At 43.8% G+C, this 26967-nt stretch overlaps 1 protein-coding gene across 3 annotated transcripts in view; it reads left to right on the top strand.

Moving 5' to 3' along the window:
- The window catches only part of Shc3 (SHC adaptor protein 3), a 161782-nt gene that overhangs the window by 123411 nt on the left and 11404 nt on the right, over window positions 1–26967 (top strand). For 2 of the 3 annotated variants that reach the window (XM_029468657.2, XM_021180505.3), the window contains 5 exons: window positions 2626–2752; window positions 10540–10690; window positions 15521–15608; window positions 16675–16833; window positions 21697–21992. In XM_029468657.2, coding sequence (XP_029324517.1) covers window positions 2626–2752; window positions 10540–10690; window positions 15521–15608; window positions 16675–16833; window positions 21697–21992 — 821 coding nt within the window. The remainder of the gene's footprint in view (window positions 1–2625; window positions 2753–10539; window positions 10691–15520; window positions 15609–16674; window positions 16834–21696; window positions 21993–26967) is intronic. The other variant, XM_085831079.1, reaches the window with a different exon arrangement.

The raw sequence follows: 26967 nt of genomic DNA, 5'->3' as shown, positions 1-26967 counted from the left end.
ATTTTTGGCACACCTTTTTTCTTTCAGAGGATATAATTTAACCCACAGTATAAGCCAGCCTCTTTAACTTTTTAGCACCTCCCCCCCCCAGTCAGGGTGGGCATGGAGGAGTGAAGGTATCAGGCACTGTCCCCACAGAACTCTATCTGAATTAGAAGCAGCTAGAGTTTGTTCTTTGTTTTTGATTTGCTACAAAGTTTTTGCAAGAGATTTAGGCAATTCTATTTTTTTCAGACTTCTTTAGTAGGTCCGTGGTCCTCAAAGTGAGCTACACTTGAGAGTGACATACGGTCCTTATAAGAAAAATCTCAGCGCTCAGGTCTGAGAGAGTGGGATCCAGACAGCAAAGTGTTTAGACAGTGCTTGGGGGTCTGGGGAAAGAGCTCAGTTGGCCAAGTGCTTGCTGCACAGGTGTAAGAAGTTGAGACCATTTCCCGAAACCAGCCTGAAAGGTGGAGACAGGAGGACCACTTGGTGGCCGGCCAGCCTAGTTGGTAAGTTTCAGGCCAATGAGAGACCCTCTCTTATCAAACAATGTGAGTGTCCACTAAGGAATGAATGGCACCTGAGGTTGTCCTGTGGTCTCCACATACACATGCACACATGAAGATGAACACACTCCCCCCCACCCCGAGCACACCCATAGGTACTTTGTGTGACTCTGACATATAGCAAGACTGAGTGCTTGGGTGGAGTGTATGCCCCCAAAGTGTCTGGTCTCCAAGTACTTCACTTTGGATGGTATAATGACCTAGCTTCTTTGGTGTTTTGCAATCCAGCCATCTCTGTCCCATCTTCACCTTTCAGAGTCAAGGGGCCAGGTTTTTCTCCATCTGTGCTTGGTCCTTTCACCAAGCCTTCCTCTAAGATGGACAGACAGTGCTGTTGGGGAAATCTAGACAGTCTTGCCTTGCAGAATAGTGTCTAGTGCATGATTTTCTCTCATTTTAAAATCTTATTTCTCCCCCAGTGTGTGTGTGTGTGTGTCTAGACATAGTGTTTGGGTATCTTTCTCTGTCATCTGTTCCTCGTTTATTTTTGAGACAGGATCTCCCCCTGAACCACAAGCTCATTTATTTGACTAAATTAGATAGCCAGCGCTCAGGGTTCATCCCCTGTCTCTGCTGTGTTGTGTTTTCCTTCCCACACCATTGATCCCAGAAATAACAACTCTGAGATTCAAAATATATTTGCAAACACCTTGGTCATAAGCTTTGGTTGGTTCCCCGATTACATCCTAAGTTAATATCCCATTTATTCTAATCTAAGTTCTAAAATCTAAGTTTAAATCTAAATCTAAGTTCTAAATCTAAGTTTAATCTAATCTAAGTTCTGCCACGAGGCTGGTTATGTCCACTCAGCTCCCATACATCTATCCTCCTCCATGGCCGCACGCAACTCTCCCCACATTGCTCTATCCCAGAATCCTTTCTGCCTACTGGGTGTCTCGCCTTCTATTCTACTACCCTTTCCTCTAGGCCATAGACTTTTTAAAAATTGACAGGTGGTGTAGCCATACAGTACACAAGAGATTTTTTTCTACATGTCTTGCCTCACCAGCACTGGACTTCCAGATATGCATGGCTGCACACAGCTTTAAATGTGGTTTCTGAACTCAGGTCCTCATGGCAAGCACCTAGCCCTCTGTTCCTGTTTGATCTTAATTGACACCTACTTGTATTCATTTATGAGGTGCAGAGTGAGGTTTCAGTGTATACAGTGTACAGTGATCAAGTCAGAGTAATTCACCTTCAAACTTCAAGCTTCTGCTACCTTGACTCCCCACCATGATAGACTGTAACCTGGAACTGTAGCCCCAGGAACCCTTTCTCCTCTCACTTTTGTTGGGGTGTTTTTGTTAAAATGGAGCCATCTCCTCTGCGTCCCTACGTTGTATGGCTTAGTGTTTCCAGTCAGACTTCCTTGTCAATGTTTCGCTATCACTAAGTCAAGGACAACTTTCTCTAAATCCATTGAATAGATCAATATTCATCTCGTGGGAACCAGTTTAAATCTATGGCTAAGGTTCCTGGGCTTTAGGAACACACACTGTGTCCAAGATCCAGAGTGCATTAAGGTTTCTTTTAAAACACTGCTTGCTTCTCTAGGGAGGTCAGAACCACTGGGTGATAGATTCTGGGAGTGTCAGAGCCATCTAGGGGCTGAAGAGGTGACTCAGTGGTTAAAACTACATGTTGCTCTTGCAAAGGACCCAGGTTGGGTTTCTAACCCCCATAGAATGTCTCACAAATGCCTGTAACTCCAGTTCCGAGGGAATCTTCTGCCCTCTTTCTAGCCTCTTCAGGAAGTTTGTGCACGGGAAGCACAGACATACATAATGGTGAAGCACTCATGTGCACAAAATGAAAACAAATAAGTTTTAAATAGTAAAAATAAAAGCTTTACTTTAACAGAAAAGCCCTCTAAGAAATTCATGTGTCCATCATCATCCCTATGGGATGTCCCAGAGATAAGACTTCGGGTTGGTAGAGACATAACAGGATCCATACCAGGCAGGAGGCAGGTGGCTCTTTTTTTTCCTGCACCTGAGATGGGGCTTTGTGTCAAGGGGTCCAGAGAGCCCTGGCATCATCTCTAACGAGCTCATGTCCTCTTTTCTCCAAGCTTGCCACATTCTGGAATGCTGTGACGGGCTAGCCCAAGATGTCATTGGCTCCATCGGACAAGCCTTTGAACTCCGGTTCAAACAGTATTTGCAGTGCCCTTCCAAGGTTCCTGCTCTCCAGGACCGGTGAGTAGCAGGGCCTGTCTTTCTCCGGGACATATCTAGGGTCTGTAAACTTTCCTCTAAAGCCAGCTCTCAGCACCACACTCTGGGCAGACCCAGATCTTCACTGTGTTTCCCAGGCTCACAGACACCTGGCTGGTGCTCAGTAGAAACACAGGAAGCTGACAGATGGAAGCTCACATATGGCTTGGGATAGGCAGGAAACATTTTCTTGAAGCTATAGAGACAGTATCAAGGTTACCAAAAAGTCACTGTAATATTTTTTTGTCACACTGAATGAATCATTTGTGTTTTGGAATCGCACTGTCCTGGTTAGCCATAAATGTCAACAGACATAGCCTAGAGTCACCTGGCAGAAGGAGTCTCATTTGAGGGATTACATAGATCAGATTGGCTATGGATCTGCCTGTCAGGGAGTGCCGTGCTTATTGATGCAGTGGGCCAGCCCACTGTGGGCAGCACCATTCCCTGGGCAGGTGGTCCTGGGCTATACAAGAAGTCTAGCTAAATATGAGCCATTAAGAATCATTCCACCATGGTTTTTCTTCAAATTCCTCTTTGATTTCCTTCCATGATAGACAGTAAATTTGTTTATTTTAAAAGATTTATTTATTATATATAAATACACTATAGCTGTCTTCAGACACTCCAGAAGAGGGAGTAAGATCTTATTACAGAAGGTTGTGAGCCACCATATGGTTGCTGGGATTTGAACTCAGGACCTTCAGAACAGTCAATACTCTTAACTGCTGAGCCATCTCTCCAGCCGGATAGTGAACTTGTTAACTGAAATACACCCTTTGTGAGCATTTGAACTGTTTCCTTCTTTTGGCTCATACGAACAGAGCTACTATGAAGTTGTAGTCAATCTTTGGGATAGCCATCTTTCAATATTCCTGTGTGTTTGCATTAGAGTAGAATTATTAAGCTAATGGCCCTGCTGTTTCCCATTTGGGAAATTGTCTTGTTGCTTTCTCCCCCCCCCCATATTCAGAAACAATATTAGTCAGGGTTCTCTAGAGAAATAAAACTTATACAATGAGTGATTTATACCAACAGAAGGTCCAAGAATCCAGTAGTTGTTCAGTCTTTGATGCTGGATGTCTCAGCTGGTCTTTAGTCTATGCCAGAACCCCAAAGAAGTAGACTCTAATGCCAGTGAAAGATGGGCTTGCTAATGAGAGTGAAAGCAAACAGGCAAAGAGCAAGCCAGTCTTCTTCTATGTCCTTTCTATAGACGGCCAGCAGAAGGTATGGCCAAGATGAAAGATAGATTTTTTCCCATCTCAGAGATTAGGATTAGAAGTGGGTCTTCTCGATTTAAAAGATTTAATTAAGAAAAAAAAATCCCTCACAGTTGTGCCCAGTCATTTGGGTTTTAGTTAATTCCAGATGTAGTCAAGCTGACAACCAAGATTAGCCATCCCAGATACGTTGGGGGGAAAAATCACCCTAAGGCAAGAGGGATCTATTTTGGGTCACATTTTGGAAGTCCTTTCATCATGACAAGGAAGTCAAGGCTGAGGGAATGTGAGGTGCTAGTCACATTGCGTCTATAGGGGGGAAGCAGGGAACAATGAACGCTCAGCTGACTTCTCCCTAGTTTTGTGCTGTCCAGAGATCTAAGCCCACAGAATGGGGCCACCCATTATTAGGGTGAGTTTTCCATCTCAATTAACCAGAGCATGATAATTCCTCACAGGCATGGCCCGAGGCTAACCTAATCTAGAGAACTCCTCGTGGTTGTGCCCAGAGTGCTTCTTTGGTGATCCTAGATCTTCTCGTGCTGGCACAAGCTGGCATTCTCAGTGGTCCTACAGGTCTCCCAGGCTCCATTCAAACTGGTTCAGCTGAATTGAACTATTTAAATCTTGTCCTTCTTCTATCTCTCAAGCCTGCTACTTGCTTAAGTGAATTGTTAAAGTTTTCTTCTCATGTATGCAGCGATAGTAGAATTTTCAATTCTAGAATTTACTTTTTAAAAATTTCTTGATACATACTAGCAAGCCACATTTCCTGAGATGCATTTTCATATTTAGTGTCTTGCATATACTTTATTTTGGTTGGCTGAACATTTTTAGAGTCTTTGTTTATTTTTCCTTAGGTCTGAGATTTCTTGGTCACAGTTCCCATTGACTTATTTTTCCTGTCTAGGCGCTATCCTTCCTTATTTCTTTATACAGCTTACAGGGTGGGTTTTTTTTTTCTGACATCAAAAATGTAAATAATAGAAAGTGGCAAGACTGAAACTCATATTTCTTCTCTTTCTGGGATGTATATTGTTAATGTTTGCAGTTGTTTTAGTGACTTTACTGAAATAATTCTATCAACTCTACAACCTACACATGTCAGTATGTCCGCTGATGACACTGCTACATCCCTCACTAATGACTGAAGAGGTTTCCTTAGATGCCTTAGAGTCTTTACTAAAGGGCTACATGTGTGTGCATGTACATATGAACATGTATATGTATGTACACATATACACATGTAGATATGGTATTGTGCATATGTATTTGTATTTATGAGTGTGCACGTTTGTATGTATGTTGGTGTGTGTTGTATGTATACATTTGTATGTATATGCATATGTGTGTATATGTACACATGTACACATGTGTTTGTGTGTTAAATGTATTTATATGTAAATTGATTATTGTTTCAGCTTTCACTTTCTACTTGTGAGATGTTTAATGTTAGGCCAGAAGTGAGAATTCAGATCCACGTTACACACTGTGGGTATGAACAAATGCTGAATCCTGCAAATGAATGTAGCATCTAGATAAACGTGCTGGAGTTTATTAATGTCTCTGCTTTTCGCTTTAGGGTTTGTGATAGTCATTAGTTGTGGTTATTTGTGTGAGACTCCCCGCCCCCTCTAATTCCATTCACTCTACATTCTTTGTCACTTTCTTCCACTAATAAAAATTGTTTGACCCAAATGTTATTCCCAGCCTCAAGCGGGCCCCATGATAAACACTTGCCTCTGAATGTTTCTGACAGATGCCCCCGGGCAGGCTCTGCATCAGGTTAAATAAAGACAGCTTTGGCAAACACAAGCAGATGATAAGTGCTTAAGGAGATGGGAATGCTAATTACTCTAATTTGGTCACTGTGTGCTGTAGAAATGTATCAAGTTAGCACACAGCGCCCCATAATAAATGTGCAAAATTACTACGTGATAATTAAAAGTAAAATTTTTTAAAAGGCAGCTTGGGGAATTGGGTTCTCAAAGGATCACTCAGACAGGGAAAATGATGATGAATTTTTGGGACTGGCTGTTGAAAGAGGCTCAGAACTGCCCTGTCCCATCTGTGGCTACACTGGTTGGCATTGATGGATGACTGTTAGCTTACAAGGCTACCACAGGGATGCAAGTAGGGCTATTTAAGGTGCCACAACAATACTGATCTTACAGCTTATATCATTGTTTTAAAATGCTTAGTTTTAAATTGTGTGTGTGTGTCATATGTGTTTCTTGATTTCTTTTCTGTTGCTGTAATGAAATACCCTAACAAAACCAACATAAGGAATAAAGGTGTATTGTGGTTCACAGCTCAAGGGACAGCTCACCAAGGCAGGGGCTGAGGCAGCAGGTCACATACTTCTGCAGTAAGAACACACTACACATGCTAGGGCTTAGCTTGCGTTCTCCATCTTACGCAGTCTAAGACCACTCTGCCCAGGGAATGAATGGTTCTACCCACAGTGGGCAGGTATTCAGACCTTAAACTGCAATTGAGATTAATGCTCCATGCAAATTCTCAAGGGACCGACTGGCTGAGGCGATCAAGTTGACAGTTAACACGAATCATTTCTCTGTCTCTGTCTCTGTCTCCTAGTCTCTCTCTTTGTCTCTCTCTGTCTCCCTGTTTCTCTCTCTCTCTCTCTCTCTCTCTCTCTCTCTCTCTCTGTGTGTGTGTGTGTGTGTTTGTGTGTGTGTGTGTGTGTGTGTGTGTGTATGCACTTACGACCATGGGAATAGTTCAGGTGTCCTCTTCTCTCACTCTCTACTTTAGCCCCCTGATGTCGCAGAGCCTCTCTCTGTTTTTCAGCTAGGCAGGTGGCAGGAAAGCTCCAGCATCCTCCTGTCTTTCACCCACTACCTCAGGTGTCGGCGCTCCGGGTACACGCAGTGACACTTGGCTTTTTACACGCTTGCTCAGGATCCAGACTTATGTCCTCGTGCTCCTGTAGTAAGCACATTAAAAAACAAAACAAAACCCTGGACTGCTGCAAGCTTCTGTTAATTCCAGAGTTCTGAAAACGTTGAGTTAGACCAACCAAAATCTCTGGGCAGTTTATCATTAATTATATGGAAATTGATTTCAGAGGACCATATTTTGCCATTTTTTTTAGGTGAATCTTCATTTTTGCATGATTTCATTTAACTTATGTTTCATGACTTGCTGAAATGCATACATGCCCATTTAGGCTCTGGTGCTCTGTAGGTATAAATTATTTATTTTTCAATTAAAAGGGGTTATTTCTGATATGGGTGGCATATTCTGACGAGTAGATCTCGGGAATAAGACAGATTTATTTATAAGACAAAACACTCACCTTGTTTACAGACATTCTCGGGAGAGAAATGGTGGGGCGGGGGGCAGTGACTAATTTCTTTCTTAGTAACAGGTATAGTATTCACCCATTTCTCAGTATTAAAGCAAGAGCTTGGGATTCAATTCTGTTAGTAAGTGCTCGCCTAAAAGGCTCTGGGTTCCAGCCCCAGCACCATATAAACTGGGCGTGGTTTCCTATGCTTGTAATTCAGGCTCTTGGACATTGGAAACCAAAGGACTCAAAGTTCAAGGTCACCCATGGCTACATAGGACACTCAAGAAAAGCCCGGGGCACACAAAACTCTGTTTCACTATACAGACATGGATATGGATACAGATACATAGAAATATAGAATATTTCCATATATCTGGGCCAGACTGGCTTTATGAAAAAAAAATGTTTATGAAACTCCTTCCTTCAGAGGCCAAGTACATGATGCTGGCATAAGCTCAGCCGCACTGTGGGTCCCTTGGATGCATTTCATCATGGCACAAGTGTTATGGAGGATAATGCAGTGAGGGGCACAGGGCCCATTCCAAGTGTGGCCCTGAGTACTTATGCCATGCAACAGATCTGGTGTAAAGGGGGCTCACTGGGGGAGGGAAGAGCAGTGAGGACCTGGGAGAGGGTAGAGGCAGACTAGGGGACAGGGAGACAAGAGCAGAGCCATGAGGACAGAGAAGGGGAAAAGGCACAGAAAAGCACAGAAAGGTGGGGGGGAGAGGGAGAGAGAGAAGGAGGGAGAGAGAAGGAGAGGAAGGGAAGAGGAGGGGAGGAAGAGGGAGGGGGAGAGGGAGGGGAAGGGGGGAGGGAGTCCTAGCAGAAGTGATAGGTGATGATATAAGCTGTTGCTAGGTTTCTGGGAGGAGCCTAGTGGAATCACCTTTAAGCTAACATTCCTCCCCTTTGGTTTAATTAAAAGTGAGGGACTAGGAAGGGAGAGCCTTCCTGGATGCAGATCTCAAGGAAATACCTGGACTTAGCAGGATACTGGAACATATATATGTATATATGATATATGAATACATGGTATATGATATACGGTATATGAGTGTATGTGTGTGTGTATATATATAAGGTATATCATTTATAAGGTATATCATTTAAAACTTTTAGGCCCATGGTAGTTGGGGGGACGGAGGAGGAGTCCCACCCCCTGGAATAAGCAACAGGTGGGAAACGTAGGCTGTTGATTGGCAGGGTACTTACCTGGAGTTCATTTGACCTGTGAGATGTGGATCCAAGTGAATTCTCTGAACCTTATGAGAATCTTTCTAAGTTTACAAAAAGAGATACGTTTTAGACATGTTAGCATTATTATTGTAATCTATAGTGAAACCCACATTGTAAAAAGGCAGCAGACTCATACCTCTGTGTCACAGTGAGGCTTGGGAAACAGCTGTTTTTGTTAAAAGCTTGAACATGCTTTAAGGTGAGGCCAGGGAAGAGAGGAACCTTCTGTGGAGCAGAAAGGGCAAACGCTCATCTGATCTTGGTTTGCAGTATGACTAGAAACCATGAAAGCGGGGCGTCTTCCCTCTCTCCAGAAGACTAGTTGTGTATAGATTTAGCACCATGAGAAACAGTTTTAAGTCTATGCTTAAAAGACAACCAAAGGAAACTTAAAATCGTGAACTTGCAACTATGATAGTGGATTGTATAGTGGAAGGTGTTGTCAGAGTTGGATTAATAGTTTATCAGAATTCCATTGATTAACGTTAGAACTCTGAACTTTCAATGTACTAAGACAGCCATACCATAGAGAGGGCGAGAAATCTGAAGGAGTTTTCCTTTCTTTCTTTCTTTCTTTCTTTCTTTCTTTCTCTCTTTCTTTTTTTAAAGATAGATTTATTTATCTATTTAATGTATGTGAGTACACTGTAGCTGACTTCAGACACACCAGAAGAGGGCATTGGATCCCATTACAGATGGTTGTGACCCACCATGTGGTTGCTGGGAATTGAACTTAGGACCTCTGGAAGAACAGTCTGTGCTCTTAACCCCTGAGCCATCTCTCTGGTCCCACTGAAGCATGTTTCATTCCTTTTACGTGCCTTAAATCACTTTTTATCACCATTTAAGTTTTCACCTGCATTCGCCTACCTCAAGACACCTTCTTAGACCCTAAAATACTTTCTCCGACCCTCATAACGTAAGCTTCTGTATCCTTAGACCTTACATAAACCTGACACCTTTTTCCTATCGAATTATTTATCATGAATGAGACACAGGTGGTTGACCATTGGGAGCAGTCACTGTAAAGTCAATTCCTTTAAATGAAGGAAGAGTAAAAAGTTACACCTGAAAACCTGTTTATCTTTAAACACGAAGCCTGCGAGCGAGGCAAACCTGTTTGCCCTTTTGATTAATATGGTAGTGGATTATCTTGGGGTAAGAAGCTAGTTGTCTGTTGTTCTCTAGCTCTCAGAGAGTTAGCTTAGCCTTCATTGTGCTCAGGGACACGAGAAGGATAAATTATAATCTAAATGGCCTATATATTAGTTAGAATGACAGAGACTAGTCCATAGTCCACTACCTAGACAGTTGTCCCAGGCTCCTGTGGCCTCCACAGCACTATGGGCAGAGGCAGTCTTTGGCCATCAGACCCAGAAGATGAGAGGCTTTTTCTGTGGAGGAGGGACATGGGATAGGTTGACCTTGCCTTGTCTCAGACCACATGGGACAATTAACTCCCTGGGTGTCCTCTCTTTGTCCACAGTTCAGGCCCTAGCCATTGGCGAGGCAATGGGGCAGCTATGCCTAGTGTTGTTTATACCACCATCCAGGTACAGTCCTTTGTTGTCATGACTGTATCTTCTTGGAGACCTTGTTTGGGGTCGCTGTTAGGATTTGAGAGTCTCTGTCTGTCATAGTAAAGTTTAAACATATGAAATGCCAAACCCAGCAGGTCTCTGACAGGCTTAAGAGCTAGAACGTACCAAGCATATCTGAATTAAACAATCTGTGTCTGTTTTTGGTTATCTCCGTGTATGGATCTGTGTAGATGTCTCATTTGTGACTGAGAGACTCCGCGTCTTAAAAGTCCCACCACCTTTTAACACTACCATTTTGGGGACCAAGCCTCCAACACCTGAACCATGTGTGCTGGAGGCCACACTTAAGCCACATCCAGTGATTTGTCTCTATAGGTGGCACTGATGTTAGATTCACTGGGTCTGCTCCAGTGATCAATTTTGGGTGAAGGTCCCTGAAAAATCTTTTAACAGAATGCAGAGTCTGGATGAGCCGTGGACTGAAGAAGAGGGAGATGGCCCTGATCACCCATACTACAACAGCATTCCCACCAAGATGCCTCCCCCAGGGGGGTTTCTGGATGCTCGATTGAAAGGCAGACCCCACGCTCCTGAGGCAGCTCAGGTAAGTTGGGGGTTCTCTTCCTGGGAGGAGGTTGGCCCCCCTTTGCATTCACCCTCTTCAGTGTTATTTCTGGCTGATAACCCACATGGCTTTGGACACTATCACTTGAAGAAGACTCTCTTCCACCAATTTCACAGGGTGATGTCACAGCGTCTTCTCTGGGGCATTAATAGACACTGTAAATCTTAGCACCAATCCCAGTATGCTGAGCTCTTAATGAGGGGATGGCAGAATTTGGGGCTTTTAAAAGGCCCACGACACTGTGGCTTCCCTGAAAAGAGTCGACCCATCCCCTGAAAGTAAAACAATTTTATTCATTTTTTTATCTTGTTTATCTCTCACTCTCATCTAGTTTCTGTGATAAATGTGATAAATACTGTCACACTAACCAACTGAGGGTATGGGGTGCTTATGGTAGTGTGCTGTACCAGGTTACAGTCCATCACTGTGGGGAAGTTACAGGGCAGGAGTGTGAAGCAACAAGTCACATCACAACCACAGTCAAGAGCAGAGGTGTGGTGTGTGAACGCTCCCATGCTCCTCTGTGCTCGGCTCCCATGATCCTTTGTGCTTGGCTCCCATGATTCTCTGGGCTCCCCGCTTTTATTCAGTTCAGCTCCACCTGCTCAGGGATCAGTGCAGGTACAGTGGGCCAGGTCTTTCCATATCAACTTACTTAAAAGGCAGGATCCCCCACTGATATTTCCACAGACCAACAGAATGTAGACAAATCTCCCATTAAGACTTTCTTCCCAGAGTCATCTCTTCTAGGTTGGGTCAAGCTGTCAATTAAAACAAACCATCAGACCCTCCAACTCAAACAACTTTTAACTCAAAATTGCTTTCTAAAACAATTACGTCTCCATCCTTCATAGAAGCTTCAAAGATTTTTTTTCTTTCTTTTGTGGCACTGGGGATGGAACCCAGAGTCTTGTGCCTGGTGAGCTGAGCTAGGCCTCCAACTCTGGATATTTTCAAGGTTATTTCTGCCAATGAAAGTGTCAAAATACCCAAGATACATGAACCTCAAGAAGAAGGAAGACCAAAGTGTGGATACTTTGATCCTTCTTAGAAGGGGCAACAAAATACCCATGGAAGGAGTTACAGAGACAAAATTTGGAGCAGAGCCTGAAGGAACAACCATCCTGAGACTTCCCCACCTGGGGATCCATCTCATAAACAACCACCAAACCCAGACACTACTGCAGATGCTAACAAGAGCTTGCTGACAGGAGCCTGATATAGCTGCCTCCTGAGAGGGTCTGCCAGTGCCTGACTAATACAGAAGTAGATGCTCACAGCCATCCATTGGACAGAGCACAGGGTCCTCAATGAAGGAGCTAGACAAAGTACCCAAGGAGCTGAGGGGGTTTGCAGCCCCATAGGAGGAACAACAATATGAACTAACCAGTAACCCCAGAGCTCCCTGGGACTAAACCACCAATCAAAGGAAACACATGGAGGGACTCTAGCTGCATATGTAGCAGAGGATGGCCTAGTCGGTAATCAATGGTAGGAGAGGCCCTTGGTCCTATGAAGGTTCTATGCCCCAGTATAGGGGAATGCCAGGTTTAGGAAGAGGGAGAGGGTGGGTTGGGAAACAGGGGGAGGGGGGAGAGGATAGGGGATTTTTCGGAGGGGAAACTAGGAAAGGGGATAACATTTGAAATGTAAATAAAGAAAATATCTAATAAAAAATGAAAAAAATAGACAAAAACCACATGGTCATCTCGTTAGATGCGGAAAAAGCATTTGACAAGATCCAACACCCATTCATGATAAAAGTCTTGGAAAGATCAGGAATTCAAGGCCCATACCTAAACATGATAAAAGCAATCTACAGCAAACCAGTAGCCAACATCAAAGTAAATGGTGAGAAGCTTGAAGCAATCCCTCTAAAATCAGGGACTAGACAAGGCTGTCCACTTTCTCCATACCTATTCAACATTGTACTGGAAGTCCTAGCCAGAGCAATTCGACAACAAAAGGAGATCAAAGGGATACAAATTGGAAAAGATGAAGTCAAAATATCACTCTTTGCAGATGATATGATAGTATATATAAGTGACCCTAAAAATTCCACCAGAGAACTCCTAAGCCTGATAAACAGCTTCGGTGAAGTAGCTGGATATAAAATTAACCAAACAAATCAATGGCCTTTCTCTACACAAAGAATAAACAGGCTGAGAAAGAAATTAGGGAAACAACACCCTTCTCAATAGTCACAAATAATATAAAATATCTTGGCGTGACTCTAACTAAGGAAGTGAAAGATCTGTATAATAAAAACTTCAAGTCTCTGAAGAAAGAAATTATAGAAGATCTCAGAAGATGGAAAGATCTCCCATGCTCATGGATTGGCAGGATCAACATTGTAAAAATGGCTATCTTGCCAAAAGCAATCTACAGATTCAATGCAATCCCCATCAAAATTCCAAATCAATTCTTCAATGAATTAGAAAGTGCAATCTGCAAATTCATCTGGAATAACAAAAAACCTAGGATAGCAAAAACTCTTCTCAAGGATAAAAGAACCTCTGGTGGAATCACCATGCCGGACCTAAAGCTCTACTACAGAGCAATTGTGATAAAAACTGCATGGTACTGGTATAGTGACAGACAAATAGACCAATGGAATAGAATTGAAGACCCAGAAATGAACCCACACACCTACGGTCACTTGATCTTCGACAAGGGAGCTAAAAACATCCAGTGGAAGAAAGACAGCATTTTCAACAAATGGTGCTGGCACAACTGGTTGTTAACATGTAGAAGAATGCGAATCGATCCATTCCTATCTCCTTGTACTAAGGTCAAGTCTAAGTGGATCAAGGAACTTCACATAAAACCAGAGACACTGAAACTTATAGAGGAGAAAGTGGGGAAAAGCCTTGAAGATATGGGCACAGGGGAAAAATTCCTGAATAGAACAGTAATGGCTTGTGCTGTAAGATCGAGAATTGACAAGTGGGACCTCATGAAACTACAAAGCTTCTGCAAGGCTAAAGACACCATCAATAAGACAAAAAAACCACCAACAGATTGGGAAAGGATCTTCACCTATCCTAAATCAGATAAGGGACTAATATCCAATATATATAAAGAACTCAAGAAGGTGGACTCCAGAAAGTCAAATAACCCCATTAAAAAATGGGGCTCAGAACTGAACAAAGAATTCTCACCTGAGGAATACCGAATGGCAGAGAAGCACCTGAAAAAATGTTCAACATCCTTAATCATCAGGGAAATGCAAATCAAAACAACCCTGAGATTCCACCTCACACCAGTCAGAATGGCTAAGATCAAAAATTCAGGTGACAGCAGATGCTGGCGAGGATGTGGAGAAAGAGGAACACTTCTCCATTGTTGGTGGGATTGCAAGCTTGTACAACCACTCTGGAAATCAGTCTGGTGGTTCCTCAGAAAATTGGACATAGTACTACCGGAGGATCCAGCAATACCTCTCCTGGGCATATATCCAGAAGATGTCCCAACCGGTAAAAAGGACACATGCTCCACTATGTTCATAGCAACCCTATTTATAATAGCCAGAAGCTGGAAAGAACCCAGATGTCCCTCAACAGAGGAATGGATACAGAAATTATGGTACATTTACACAATGGAGTACTACTCAGCTATTAAAAAGAATGAATTTATGAAATTCCTAGCCAAATGGATGGACCTGGAGGGCATCATCTTGAGTGAAGTAACACAATCACAAAAGAACTCACACAATATGTATTCACTGATAAGTGGATATTAGCCCAAAACTTAGGATACCCAAGATATAAGATACAATTTGATAAACGCATGAAACTCAAGAAGAATGAAGACCAAAGTGTGGACACTGTGCACCTTCTTAGAATTGGGAACAAAACACCCAGGGAAGGAGTTACAGAGACAAAGTTCGTAGCTGTGATGAAAGGATGGACCATTTAGAGACTGCTGTATCCAGGGATCCATCCCATAATCAGCTTCTAAACGCTGACACCATTGCATACACTAGCAAGATCTTGCTGAAAGGACCCAAATATAGCTGTCTCTTGTGAGACGATGCCGGGGCCTAGCAAACACAGGAGTGGATGTTCACAGTCAGCTATTGGATGTATCACAGGGCTCCCAATGGAGAAGCTAGAGAAAGTACCCAAGGAGCTAAAGGGATCTGCAACCCTATTGTTGGAACAACATGATGTACTAACCAGAACCCCGGAGCTCTTGTCTCTAGCGGCATATGTATCGAAAGATGGCCTAGTCGGCCATCAATGGAAAGAGAGGCCCATTGGACTTGCAAACTTTATATGCCCCAATATAGGGGAATGCCAGGGCCAAAAGAATGGGAATGGGTGGGTAGGGAAGTGGGGGGTGCTATGGGGGACTTTTGGGATAGCATTGGAAATGTAATTGAGGAAAATATGTAATAAAAATATTAAAAATTAAAAAAAATGAAAAAAATAAAAATTAAAAAAAAAGTGTCAGAGCAGCATTGACATCAAAGCTCTGACACTGCAGCTCCTGGGTTCTCAGGGAGTGTGCTTCTTTGAGAGAGGATGGCTGTTGGCACAAGATCTCTCTCTATGGTTGCCCTTGGGAGGAGTTATGAGGGTCACAAGAATGAACAAAGAGCGTTGTAGCATGTGTGAGGTAGTCAATTTATTTCACAACCATGCAAGGGTATCTGTTGAAGGTAATGTCACTGTAAGGCAGGGATGGTAAGGTGGATATCAGAGAGGATGTATCGGCCTATAAATCCCTACCCATGACACTGTTGCTCACAAAGATGGGGTCTGAGAAGACAATTCTTTCTTTCTGAATATTGGTATGTGTCTCTAGTTTGCAGGAAAAGAGCAAACTTATTACCAGGGAAGACACTTAGGAGATGCATTTGGTGAAGACTGGCAGCGAGCACCCACCAGGCAAGGTAAGAGGCAAAGTGAAGGGGGTGGCACCACACCTGCTCTGAGAAGGTGGATGCGCTGGCCTGGGGGGGGGCGCTTCTACCTCCCATAAGGTAGGAGCGAGAGAGAGTTCATGGGGACATCAGGAAACTGAACATTCTACAGGAACCCAAGAGCCCACAACTCAGTATGTCTTCTATTTTCTTTTAGTTTTTAATTTTGTTTTAGTGTTTTATGATATGAGGCTTTGCTGTGTAGTTCAGACTGGCCTTGAACTTACTTGATCCGCCTGCTGTAGCCTTTGGAGAGCTGGGATGATGGGCATGAGTCACCTCACCTGGCTTCAAGATCTTATTTGAAACTAGTAGATATGTTCTTCCACAGAACAAACATGAATTTATTCATCTATTGGCTGGTAGCCATCCTTCCTAAAGGCATATGAAGAAGGGGTCTGTTGTCCATGTGAAGCAGAGATGGCCACACACAGGAAGAACTATCCAAGCAAGTGCTTACTCTTGGGAAACACTTTCAACATTATCTCTGAGTGACAAAACAGCAGAGATCCCACCCCCCAGGCCAGTCTCAGCATCCCTTTGGCCAGCTGGGAGGTCACACTGAAATAGTGTCTCAATGCTCAACTCCCAGGGTCCTGAAACACTGTATGACAAGGCCTTTAACCACCAGTGCCTATCATGATGCTGGCTGGAGGATTCTTTATTTCTTTAAATCAATCAATCAATCAATCAATCAATCAATCACTCAATCTATCTCCCTCTCCCTCCCATCTTTCTTCCTTTCTTCTCTCTCCCTCTCTCTCCCTCCCTCCCTCTCTCTTTCTCTGTCTCTCTCTCTCCTCCCTCCTTCCTTTCTTCCTTCCTTCCTTTCTTTCTTTTCTTTCTTACTTTCCATGAAAGATTGGGAATTGTTATAACAGGGCCACAGTGATGACAGGTTTAGAAGAGAATTTACCATGAGAAATAGTCTTAGCAGCAGGCTTGAGGTGCTACTGTGTCAGCTTCTGGCTCTTCCAGGCACAGACAGGAAGAGTGCTACCATCCTGAGATAACAGGACTCACTCTCTTGCTTCAGGCTCCTTGGACATCTATAGCACACCAGAAGGGAAAACTCACATGGTTCCTGTAGGAGAAACACCAACCTATGTCAACACCCAGCCAGTCCCACCACAGGTGTGGCCAGCAGCAACCAGCAGCACCGAGAGCAGCCCACGGAAGGACCTCTTTGACATGAGTAGGCATCCATCGCTTTTTCTGTACTGCCTTTTTCCCCAGTATCCCTATCACTGCTGGTGGGTGTGATGATTAAGGGTTTTGTTTTTTTTTCTGACTGGGTTCAAGTAATATGTTGGAGTTGCTACACCCACCCCGTAGCCAAGAGACTTTCTTTTGGGAAAACTGACTTTCTTCTTGAAGACCAAGGCAATATACAAATATAATATACATGTTCATTTGAATATTAATTGGCCATGATGGCTGTATGATTTCAGAAGGTACAGAGATGATGTGGCCATAGTAAGAGACCCCTGTTGTGAGCTATCCTGATGTTGTTTGAATTATGTTAATTTTGTTTTCCCAAGAGAGGTTGCAGTCAGTCGATCATGTGATCACTCAGGTGCTCTCAGGTGATTCTGCTCTCCACTTTAACTGGTCAATAAAGGCCAGAGCCTGGGATTGGGCAGTGGAGGGGAAAAGTGGGATGGGAGGTTTTTGAGAGAGAGGCAGGTAGGGAGAGGAGGAGAAGGAAAGAGAGGGAGGATGGAAGAAGAGGGGGAGGAGAAAGCCATGATGGAGCAGAACCTCATGGTTAGGAGGAACTGCAAGTAAGAAAGGGTCTTATAGCTGGGGAATAAGTCAGTATAGCACTAGATGCCCAATTTAGGCACATAGCTTATAATTACAATAACTGGATTGTGTGTGCTTTTATACAGGCTGATTGGGGTTGGAAATTACTGAAACAGATCCCAGTCTATCAGCAATGACATATGGATGAGAAATTGTTTAGATCTTGTTTACAGTGTCTTCCTCTGTAACCTCTTCTTTCCTCCCTCCTTCCCTCCCTCCTTCCCTCCCTTCCCCTCCTGTCTTTCAGTCTCCCTCCTCCTCCCCTGCCCTATTTGCTTCCCTTTCCCTCCCTGCCCTGTCCATTTGCTCTTGGTTTCCCCTCTCATTCTTCCTCCCCAACCTCCTCCAAAAATGTATCCAGTGCTTCCCGGGTATCAAACACTTTTCTACTCCCTGAAGTTGCACGGGAGCATTGGAACAGACGGCCCCACTCTGGTGGGGTTTAAATAACCAACTGCATGCTGTCAGGAGCTAACGTTTGCTCAGTGGTGTGCTGAAGAACAGGATGAAGGGAACTCACCAGACTTGGCAGGATAGGTTGATGCAATCATGTGGTCTTGTTCCTTGGCATATAGTTAGAGAAAAATCATGCAATTCATGAACTGAAATGGAATGAGTAGAAATTGTTAAGAAATTTGGAAAGAAATGTGGAAGCTCATGAGGATAAACACACACACACACACACACACACACACACACACATATACATATATGCATACAGGAAGAGAGAGGAGTTTATGTATGTGGGTGGGTAGATTTGTGAGTCTGTGTGTGCCTGTGTGTGTGTGTGCGTGCCATTCCTCAAGAGCCATTCCCCTTGTTTTTGAGAAAAGATCTCTCAATTGGCTTGGAACTTGCTAACTAGATTAGCCTGAGTGGCCAGTGGGCCCCATGGCTCTGCCTATCTACAGGCTATCAGCCCTGGAATTGCAAGAACTCACCTGCTCGCCTGTTTTATTTTTGTTTGTTTGTTTTAAAGGTTTATCTTTTTAAAAAAAATTTTATGTGTCTTGAGTGGGTTTTGCCTGTACAAATATATGCTTACCACATGCATGGCTGGTGGCTGTGGAAATCAGAAGAGGTGTCAGGTCCTACTGAAATGATGTTGCTAGAGATTGTGAGGTGTAGTGTGGGGGTTGGTAACCCAATCCAGGTCCTCGGCAAGAGTGGCCTTGCTGGTAACCACTGAGTCATCTCTTCAGCCTCACATGGGTGACTTTTAAAACAGGGGTTCTGGGGATCAAACTCAGGTCCTCATGTTTGCAAGGCAAGTGCTTTCCCAGCTAGGCTGACTCCCCAAACCCTCCATTTCAAACTCCATTGTTTTAGTTTGTTGAGGAGTCAGTGAGCTGAAGAGAGATGGGAAGACCAGGGCCCTGGCTGCCGCATGCTGGGCGCTCACCTCCTGATTTATCTTGTCACGTAAGTCTCCTTACGTGCAAGTAGCTTGGGTTATTACTATCAACCTCCCTACTCTGCAGAAAAGGAAAAGGAGAGCCATAGCGGCTAAGTGACCCATCCTGTGTCAACGGCAGCCCTGCCCACCAGTTCAGCATCGCTGTTCACGGTGTCTTCTGAGGGTGAAGATAGACTCAGGTGCTTATTGGATGAGGCAGCGTTGACTTCTCCTGGGCCACATCTGGGCTTCCAAGATTTGCCCACCTCCCACCAGACACTGTTGAGGGTCAGGGCCTGGAGGTGAATAACATGGATCATGGAATCCATTCCTTTCATTAAAAAAGAAAGGAAGGGAGGAAGGAAGGAAGGAAGGAAGGAAGGAAGGAAGAAAGGAAGAAAGGAAGAAAGGAAGAAAGGAAGAAAGGAAGAAAGGAAGAAAGGAAGAAAGGAAGAAAGGAAGAAAGGAAGAAAGACAGTACAAGAACAGTAAGGCTGTTAACCAAGCTACAGAATTGAGCAGTGATTAGCCCACTCTTCAGGGTTTCTTTTATTTTATTTTTTAGGTTTTGTTTTGTTTGGAGACTAGGTAATGCTCCACATCCCTGTTTAGTTTGGTACTCGCTATATAGCTAAGGCTGGCCTTGAAGTGGAAGCAGTTCTCTTTATTCAGCCTTTCTAGTGCTGGAAATCACAGACATGTTCCACCCTGCCTGACTTCCGCTTGAGTTCTCAGGAAGCTAACGAGTTAGCCACTTCAGCCTAGAGGCTTTGAGTATGGGCAGACTGTTCTCACTGCTCCATTCAGTCAACTTACCTGTGGCCTTGGCCAGAGAGCCTGAAGAGAGCTGAGAGGGCTGAGGGCTGAGGGCTGAGGAAATGGAAATCTAAAGACATCTTACTCTCATCCATTAATTTCTGTTCTTGTTCGCAAAACAAGAGAAGTGGTGACTGAAAGTAGAAAAGATGTTAAGAAATTGTTGTCTGTTTAGAAGTAGGGATATTTAGTCTGTATATCCTGAAGCACGACTGCTAAATAGTAGTAATGGTGGCAATGCTATTAATAATGGTGGTGCTAATGTTGGTGGTATTAGTGATGATGGTGATGTTACTGGTGATGTAAGAGATTATTGTGGTGCTGATGATGTTAGGGATGAGGGTGGTGGTGTCGTTGACGATGTCTGTAATAGTGGTGACAATGCTGGTGTTCTTAGTGATGATACTGGTGATGTTAGTGATTATTGTGGTGCTGATGTTGGTGGTGTTAGAGATGAAGGTGTTGGTGATGCTGCTGGTGATGTCAGTGACCATGATGATGTCGGGTAGTGCGTAGTGTTGGCAATGGTAGTGTCGAAGGCTGATGGTGGACTAGCAAGATGTTGATGACACAGAAACATGAGAGTGCAGCTTTTCCAGTACTTCATATGATCAGATTTTTAAAAGTAGGATGAAAAGGAAAACCCAGGAGCTGGGGGACAGGGCAGAGGGATTTAGGCACTAATGTGCTTGTTGCCCAAGTACAGGGACCTAAGTTTGAGTCTGGAACCCAAGTGAAAATGCCAGGTGTGGCAGCACACATCTGTAACCTTGGACCCGGTAAGGCAGAGACCAGAGGATGCCTGGCCAGCCCAGTGGAATTCCGTATCAGTGAGAGACCCTGTCTCAAAGAACGAGGCTGAGAGGGATTTAAAAGGACATCCAATATCGTTATCTGGCCTGCACTTGCATATATATATATATATATATGTACATATATATATATACATATATATGCATATGTACAAACACACGCACATACATACATACATACATACACACACAGACATGCACACACACACGCACAAATGATCATTTTAGCCTTCAGCCAATGGCTTTTCCTCTTTACACTTGTAAAAGATTTAGCAATTCTGAAAAAGATATAATTTTGCTCTGATGAAGTCTCCTCTCTTTTTTTCCCACCCTTTCCTAACACCTACCAAATCTGGCTTGTTTTACAACGACATTCACTGCGTGGTTATGGAGTTCCAATGAGTATCCCGGAAACAATGTTGGCCTCTGGGGAGGGGCCCCGTTCAAGAGAGAACACTGTAGATCTTGTGCTTGCACTGTAGCATGAAGGGGGTGGGATCTGCAATCCTCGGTGGTTACCTGGCACTGCACACACTTTTCAGCACTTGTACCAATGCCCCCATCCTACGAAAGACTGCACACTGGAATTTAATTAGGCGTATTTAGTGGTTTCTTTTGCCACAGGTATGGTTGTTACTTGGTGGGATCTGAGCACTCACTGGTATGCTATATCGTAAGAAGTCTGTTGCAATGTTGATTAAGGCTGAGAGTGGTGTCAGTACTCAGATACCAGGGAAGGTCAAGTCCAAGTAGAATTCTTATCCTGGAGCAAATCCACAAGAGGCACCGGGGACTTTCAAAGTAAATCTGTGATGCGTTGGGCTTTTCATAGAATCAAAGTTCCATGAAGTCTTTTCCTTCAGAACTGATAAGTTTGTATGTAGGGTTCCTCAAGGAGGCTGTCTAAAGGTTCAGAGAAGGTAGGTGATGTGGGACAAAGTTGTACCTGCCCTTTGGTGGTAGTGGTGTGCAACACTGAAATCCATCTATCCAGCTAGACAGTGTGTGCTCACATCCCTGGCACCAGGCACAACCCCCAACTGTCTGGGAAGTAGACTCACCAGAGAGTCATGCCAGCATTTGGGCGGCGCATTGAAATGCTAGTTCCGATGATCCATCTCTGTTGCCAGGCTCTGTCAAGAGTTACATCTTAATTCTCATCTCTCACTCTATTTTTACTGCTTCCTCTTCCGGGGATTGATCTGTCGCTGTCATATGTTGTTGACAGAGCCTTTTGAAGATGCCCTGAGAAACCAGCCCCTGGGCCCCATGTTGAGCAAAGCCGCGTCTGTGGAGTGCATCAGCCCAGTCACGCCCAGAGCCCCGGATGCCAGGATGCTGGAGGAGCTTAACGATGAGCCCTGGTACCAAGGAGAGATGAGCAGGAAGGAGGCAGAGGCCCTGCTACTGGAAGATGGAGACTTCCTAGTCAGGAAGAGTACCACCAACCCCGGCTCCTTTGTCCTCACGGGCATGCACAATGGGCAGGCCAAGCACCTGCTGCTGGTGGACCCGGAAGGCACGGTGAGGCATGGGCAGGCACCTTCCATTAAGCTCATAGCTACCTTTAACTGTTTCTATTTACCAGGCCTCGCATGAGGCCACATCCACACTGCCTCCTCTGTTTACGGCACCTGTCAGGAACTGGAGACTTACGTGACAAGTGTTGGTGACCTGACCAATGCCCTGTGTGAGTTATGAAACTTGGAAAGTTATCATAGTCCAGGATAAAAGCTTTGGTCTTCAGGTCTTTTAAGATAAAGAAATCTAGCCTGGGGCAAGGGCTCACCGCTCTAGAGTACTTACTTAGTGCTGATGCAGGGGACCTGGGTTTGGTTCCCAGCAGCCGCATTTGGTGACTTACAACCCCCTCTAACATCCCCTTCAGGGAATTCAGTGCTCTCTTCCGGCCTCCACAGGCACCCCTGCTTGTGAGCACATAATCAAAAGTTTAAAGATAAACCTTTTGTTGAAAGATAATGGATAAGGGAGCCGTGGAAATGGCTCAGTGAGTAAAGAGCTTGCCGTGGGTGTTAGCTACTTTTCTGTTGCTGTGCTAAGACACTAAGATCAAAATCAACTGGAGGGAGGCATGTTTTGGCTCACAGTTCCAGAGAGAGAGAGAGAGAGAGAGAGAACAATGGTGGGAATGGCGTGGTGGTAGGAGTGTGAAGCTTTGCTGGTCACACTTTGTCTACATGTCAAGACCAGGAGTGAACTGGAAGTGGGATGAGGCTACACACCCTCAACAGCCCACCCCCTGCGATGGACTTCCTCAGAAACGATGCACCGTCCAATGGTTCCCCAAACAGCATCACTGAATATTCAAATACATGAGCCCATGGAGGACATTTTTTTTTATTATTATTATTCAAGCCCTACACCATTAGGAGCATGAAGACCAGAGTTTGAATCTCTAGGATCCACATAAAAGCCAGGCATGGAGGCGTCTGTACTCCTAATGTTCTCACAGTGAGATGGGAGAACATCTTAGTCAGGGTTTCTATTACTCTGATGAAACACTGTGACCAAAAGCCACTTGGGGAGGGAAGGGTTATTAGACTTGGTCTTCCAAAGGAAGTCAGGATAGGAACTCAAACAGGGCAGGAACCTGGAAGCAGGAGCTGATGCAGAGGACATGGATGGGTACTGCTTATTGGCTTCTTTCTTACAGAAGCCAGGACCACCAGCCCAAGGGCGGCCCCACCCACAATGGACTGGGCCCTCTCCTATCAATCACTAATTAAAAAATTATCTAACAGGTTTGCCTACAGTCTGCTGTTAGGGAGGTCTTGTCTTAATTGAGGTTCCCTCCTCAATGACATTAGCTTGTGTCACGTTAACATTTAGCTATCCAGCACAGAGGCAGAGAGTAGACACTCCCCTGGAGCTAGTTTGATGTATATAACTGTGAACAATGAGAAACCTCTACAAGAGTCTCAGACAAAGCGGAAGATGAAGGCCGTCACTCAGGGTGGTTCTCTCTCTCTCTCTCTCTCTCTCTCTCTCTCTCTCTCTCTCTCTCTCACACACACACACACACACACACACACACACACACGAGAGAGAGAGAGAGAGAGAGAGAGAGAGAGAGAGAGAGAGAGAGAGAGAGAGAATGAATATAACGAGACAGGGGAACTTTGGTCTTACCATATGGACACTTAAAAAGTTATCCATGTTTTATATCCTATGAAAAAGGACCTCCATTTGGAACTGAAAACCAAAGTATAAAACTATAAAGATAACTGTGAAACGAGATTTATAAAAATAGCACGTTTGCACGTTTGAACACTGGAGAAATGGCTCGGTGGTTAAGAGTGTTTGTTGCTCTTGCAAAGGGCGTGAGTTCAGTTCCTAGTACCCACATCAGGATGCTATCTATCAGTTACAGATAACTACCTGTGACTCTAGCTTCAGGAGATTTGGCATCCTCTTCTGTCCTCAAAGGCGCCTGCACACATGAGTGTAGACGCGTACACAAACACACATGCACACTAAAGCAATAACAACCACACCCTTCCTTCCTAAAGTAGTCAGTGACCACAGAAGTTAAAAGTCTGCTGGATTTTCAATATTTATCCCAAATGTTTCCCAAACTGGAATCTCTAGGCTTTCCTAGAGGCTACAAAGAATGCTGGGCAGCAGGCAACTGTCCCCATCAATTAGCCCCGTGTTTTGCAGGTCACTGAAACACAGCCTTCAGGCACCGAGTTGATGATACAATTCTGTCTGAGTAATTCTGTGGGTTTGTCTGGCTTGTCTACCTGCCAATCAATAAGAGTATTTGACTTCACCCTGGGCAGAGTCCAATAATTGCCAAGTTCAGTAAGTGCAATTTAATCAACTTAACCGTTGAGCAAATGCCAGGATTGTTACTTTAAAACCTCTTGGCCAGTGGAAACAAAAGGAGGAAGGTTAGAATTACTTAGCAGAATTAGATCAGTGATGGATGGGCCGGGAGGGAGCCAAAGTGTTTGGTTGGACCGTGTGGTTGGCGCACAGAGGAGGGTAGGGTCAGTAGTCTTGAGTCTGCTGAGATTTGCTTTGTGTCAGAGTCTCTGGTGAGTTTTGGAGAAAGTTCCACGAGGTCATGGGAAGGAGGTGTATTCTCCGTCTTTGGGTGAAATGCTCTGTAAATATGTTAGATCCATTTTGTTTATGACATCATTTAGCCCCAGAGTTTCTCTGTTTAGCTTTTGTCTGGATGGCCCGCCTGTTGGCAGGAAGTGGGCATTGAAGTTTCTCACAATCCTCTGAGGTCTGATAACATGTGATTTTGAACTGTAGTCATTAAAGTACTGTAGTCGTTTCTTTTATGAACTTGGGTGCCCTTGTATTGGGTGCACAGATGTTTAGAATTGCATATTTTCTTGGTGGATTCTTCCTGGGATGAGTATATAGTCTCCCCTGTCTCTTTAGATTGGTTTTGGTTTGAAATCTATTTTGTCAGATATTAAAAATGGTTGCACCAGCTTGTTTCTTTAGTCTGTTTGCTTGAAAGATCTTTTTGTAACTTTTTTTCTCTGAGGTGATGTCTATCCTTCATTTTAGGGGGTGCAGCGGAAGGATGGGTTCTGTTTTCATAACTAATACGTTACTCTGTCTTTTTATTGGGATATTGAGACCATTGATATTGGGAGTTATCATTGAGCAGTGTTTACTGATTCCTGCTATTTTGTTGTGGTGGTGTGGGTCCCACCCCCCTTTTAATTAGCTGGCCTGAGATTATTTGTTCTTTGTGTTTTCTTGAGTGTGGTTGAAATTTTTCTATAGAGCTCAATTTGCAGAGAGATACTACTTAAATTTGATTTAGCACGGAATATCTTTTTTTTTCTCCATCTATTATGATGGAAAGTTTTGCTGGGTATAGTAGTTTGGGCTGGCATCTGTGCTTTCTTAGAATCTGCAGCACATCTATCTAGACCGCTCTGGCTTTAGACTCTCCATTGAAAAGTCAGGTGTTATTTCAGTAGGTCTGCCTTTATATATTACTTGGTTTTTTTTCCCCCTTGCAGCTTTAAATATTCTTTCTTTGTTCTATTTGTTTAGCGTTTTGATTATTATGTGTCATTATTATGTATAATGATGAATTTATTTTCTGTCCAGTCTATTTGGTGTTCTGTATGCATGTTGTACCTTCAGAGACACTGAAGTAGGTATTCATCAGGCACTGAGTGGATGCTTGACCCACATGGCTTTTATAGATTATGAACTGAGAGTTTAAGGAATTTAGGGAGCAGGTAGGGTGTCTCTGCAACCGTCAGGGCTGTTTGAGTAGCGATCTGAGAGAGGCCAGAAGGAAAATCAGTTCAGCCTGACTTAGTTAGCTGGTTCAGACTTCTAGAGCATGACCCGGGACATTTTATTTTAGCCACATTTAAGCATAGCACAACTTCAGAGAAAGAGTTTCCTGATGACAATTAACCCAGTCCTGTATGTACAGTGACATTGAAACTCTTTACAAAGTACATACAGCCTCTGCCAGAAAGATGGGTTCTGTTGACTTGGAAATGCCTGTAGAGTCAGGATTGGCCTGGCCCTAAGATAACACAGACGTTATCTGGGCTAATGTAATAAAGAACAAGTGAATCTCTCATAAGGATGGGTTCTATAGATGAGAAGCAATGCTCAAGATATAGAGGGGTGAGTCTGGGATAAATAAAGATGATCTTTTAGGGGATTAGGGTGGGGCTTGGCCCTACAGATAGCAAAGATCACCAGGTTATGAAGTACACCCATCCCCAGCTCTCCAGGTGGAAACCAGGCAAATATCTGTTTCCTCTGGTTTCTATAGTACTAATCTGTATGAGGATCTCATGCCCTCTACAGGTGTGTGAGTGTGCATCTGTGATGCTGCTAATGTTGAACTATAGTGAATTTTTACAGGTATAAAACCACAAACAAGTATACCTATATAGAAGCATCCTAGTGCTCTCCCCCCAACCCCGTGCTTCCCCCCCTCCCCCCCCAAGGCCTTGCAGCAATTCAGTTGTGGTTATCAAAAAGAAAATAGCAGGGAAAGCTCTTCAAGAATTCTGTGAGAGTATAAATATTTCCCTTGAAGATTGGTATTTAAAACATGGAATGCTGAAAAAAAAGTCTAGCTGAGTATGTTGTGCGTAGAACAAAGATGATTAAATGTTTTCTCGAAGTCTTTATACACCAAAGAATTATCTTAAAAGACATGTTCTGTGTCTTTGACATTCACAGGCAAGAGCAGAGAATAGTGATTAATGCATGCACCCTTGTGCCCAGCTTTCTTTATCTGCTCTTACACAATCCAGAATTCCCTGCCTAGGGAATAGGGCTGCCCACAGTGGGTGGGTCTGCCTACATCAATTATCATAATCAAGATAATCACCCATGGACATGCTCACAGGCTAACCTGATCTAGATAATATCTCATTCAAACTCTCATCCCAGGTGACTGTTTAGTGTATAGGATTAGTAATTAAAACCAACCCTCATACCCTACTAACAATAGCTTATTATATTTTCC

The sequence above is a fragment of the Mus caroli genome, unplaced genomic scaffold, assembly GCF_978045245.1.
Source record: "Mus caroli unplaced genomic scaffold, Mus_caroli_1 scaffold_15, whole genome shotgun sequence".
Classification (NCBI taxonomy): Eukaryota; Metazoa; Chordata; class Mammalia; order Rodentia; family Muridae; genus Mus; species Mus caroli.
Note: the sequence above shows the minus strand (reverse complement) of the source record. Positions and strands in the feature narration are given on the sequence as shown.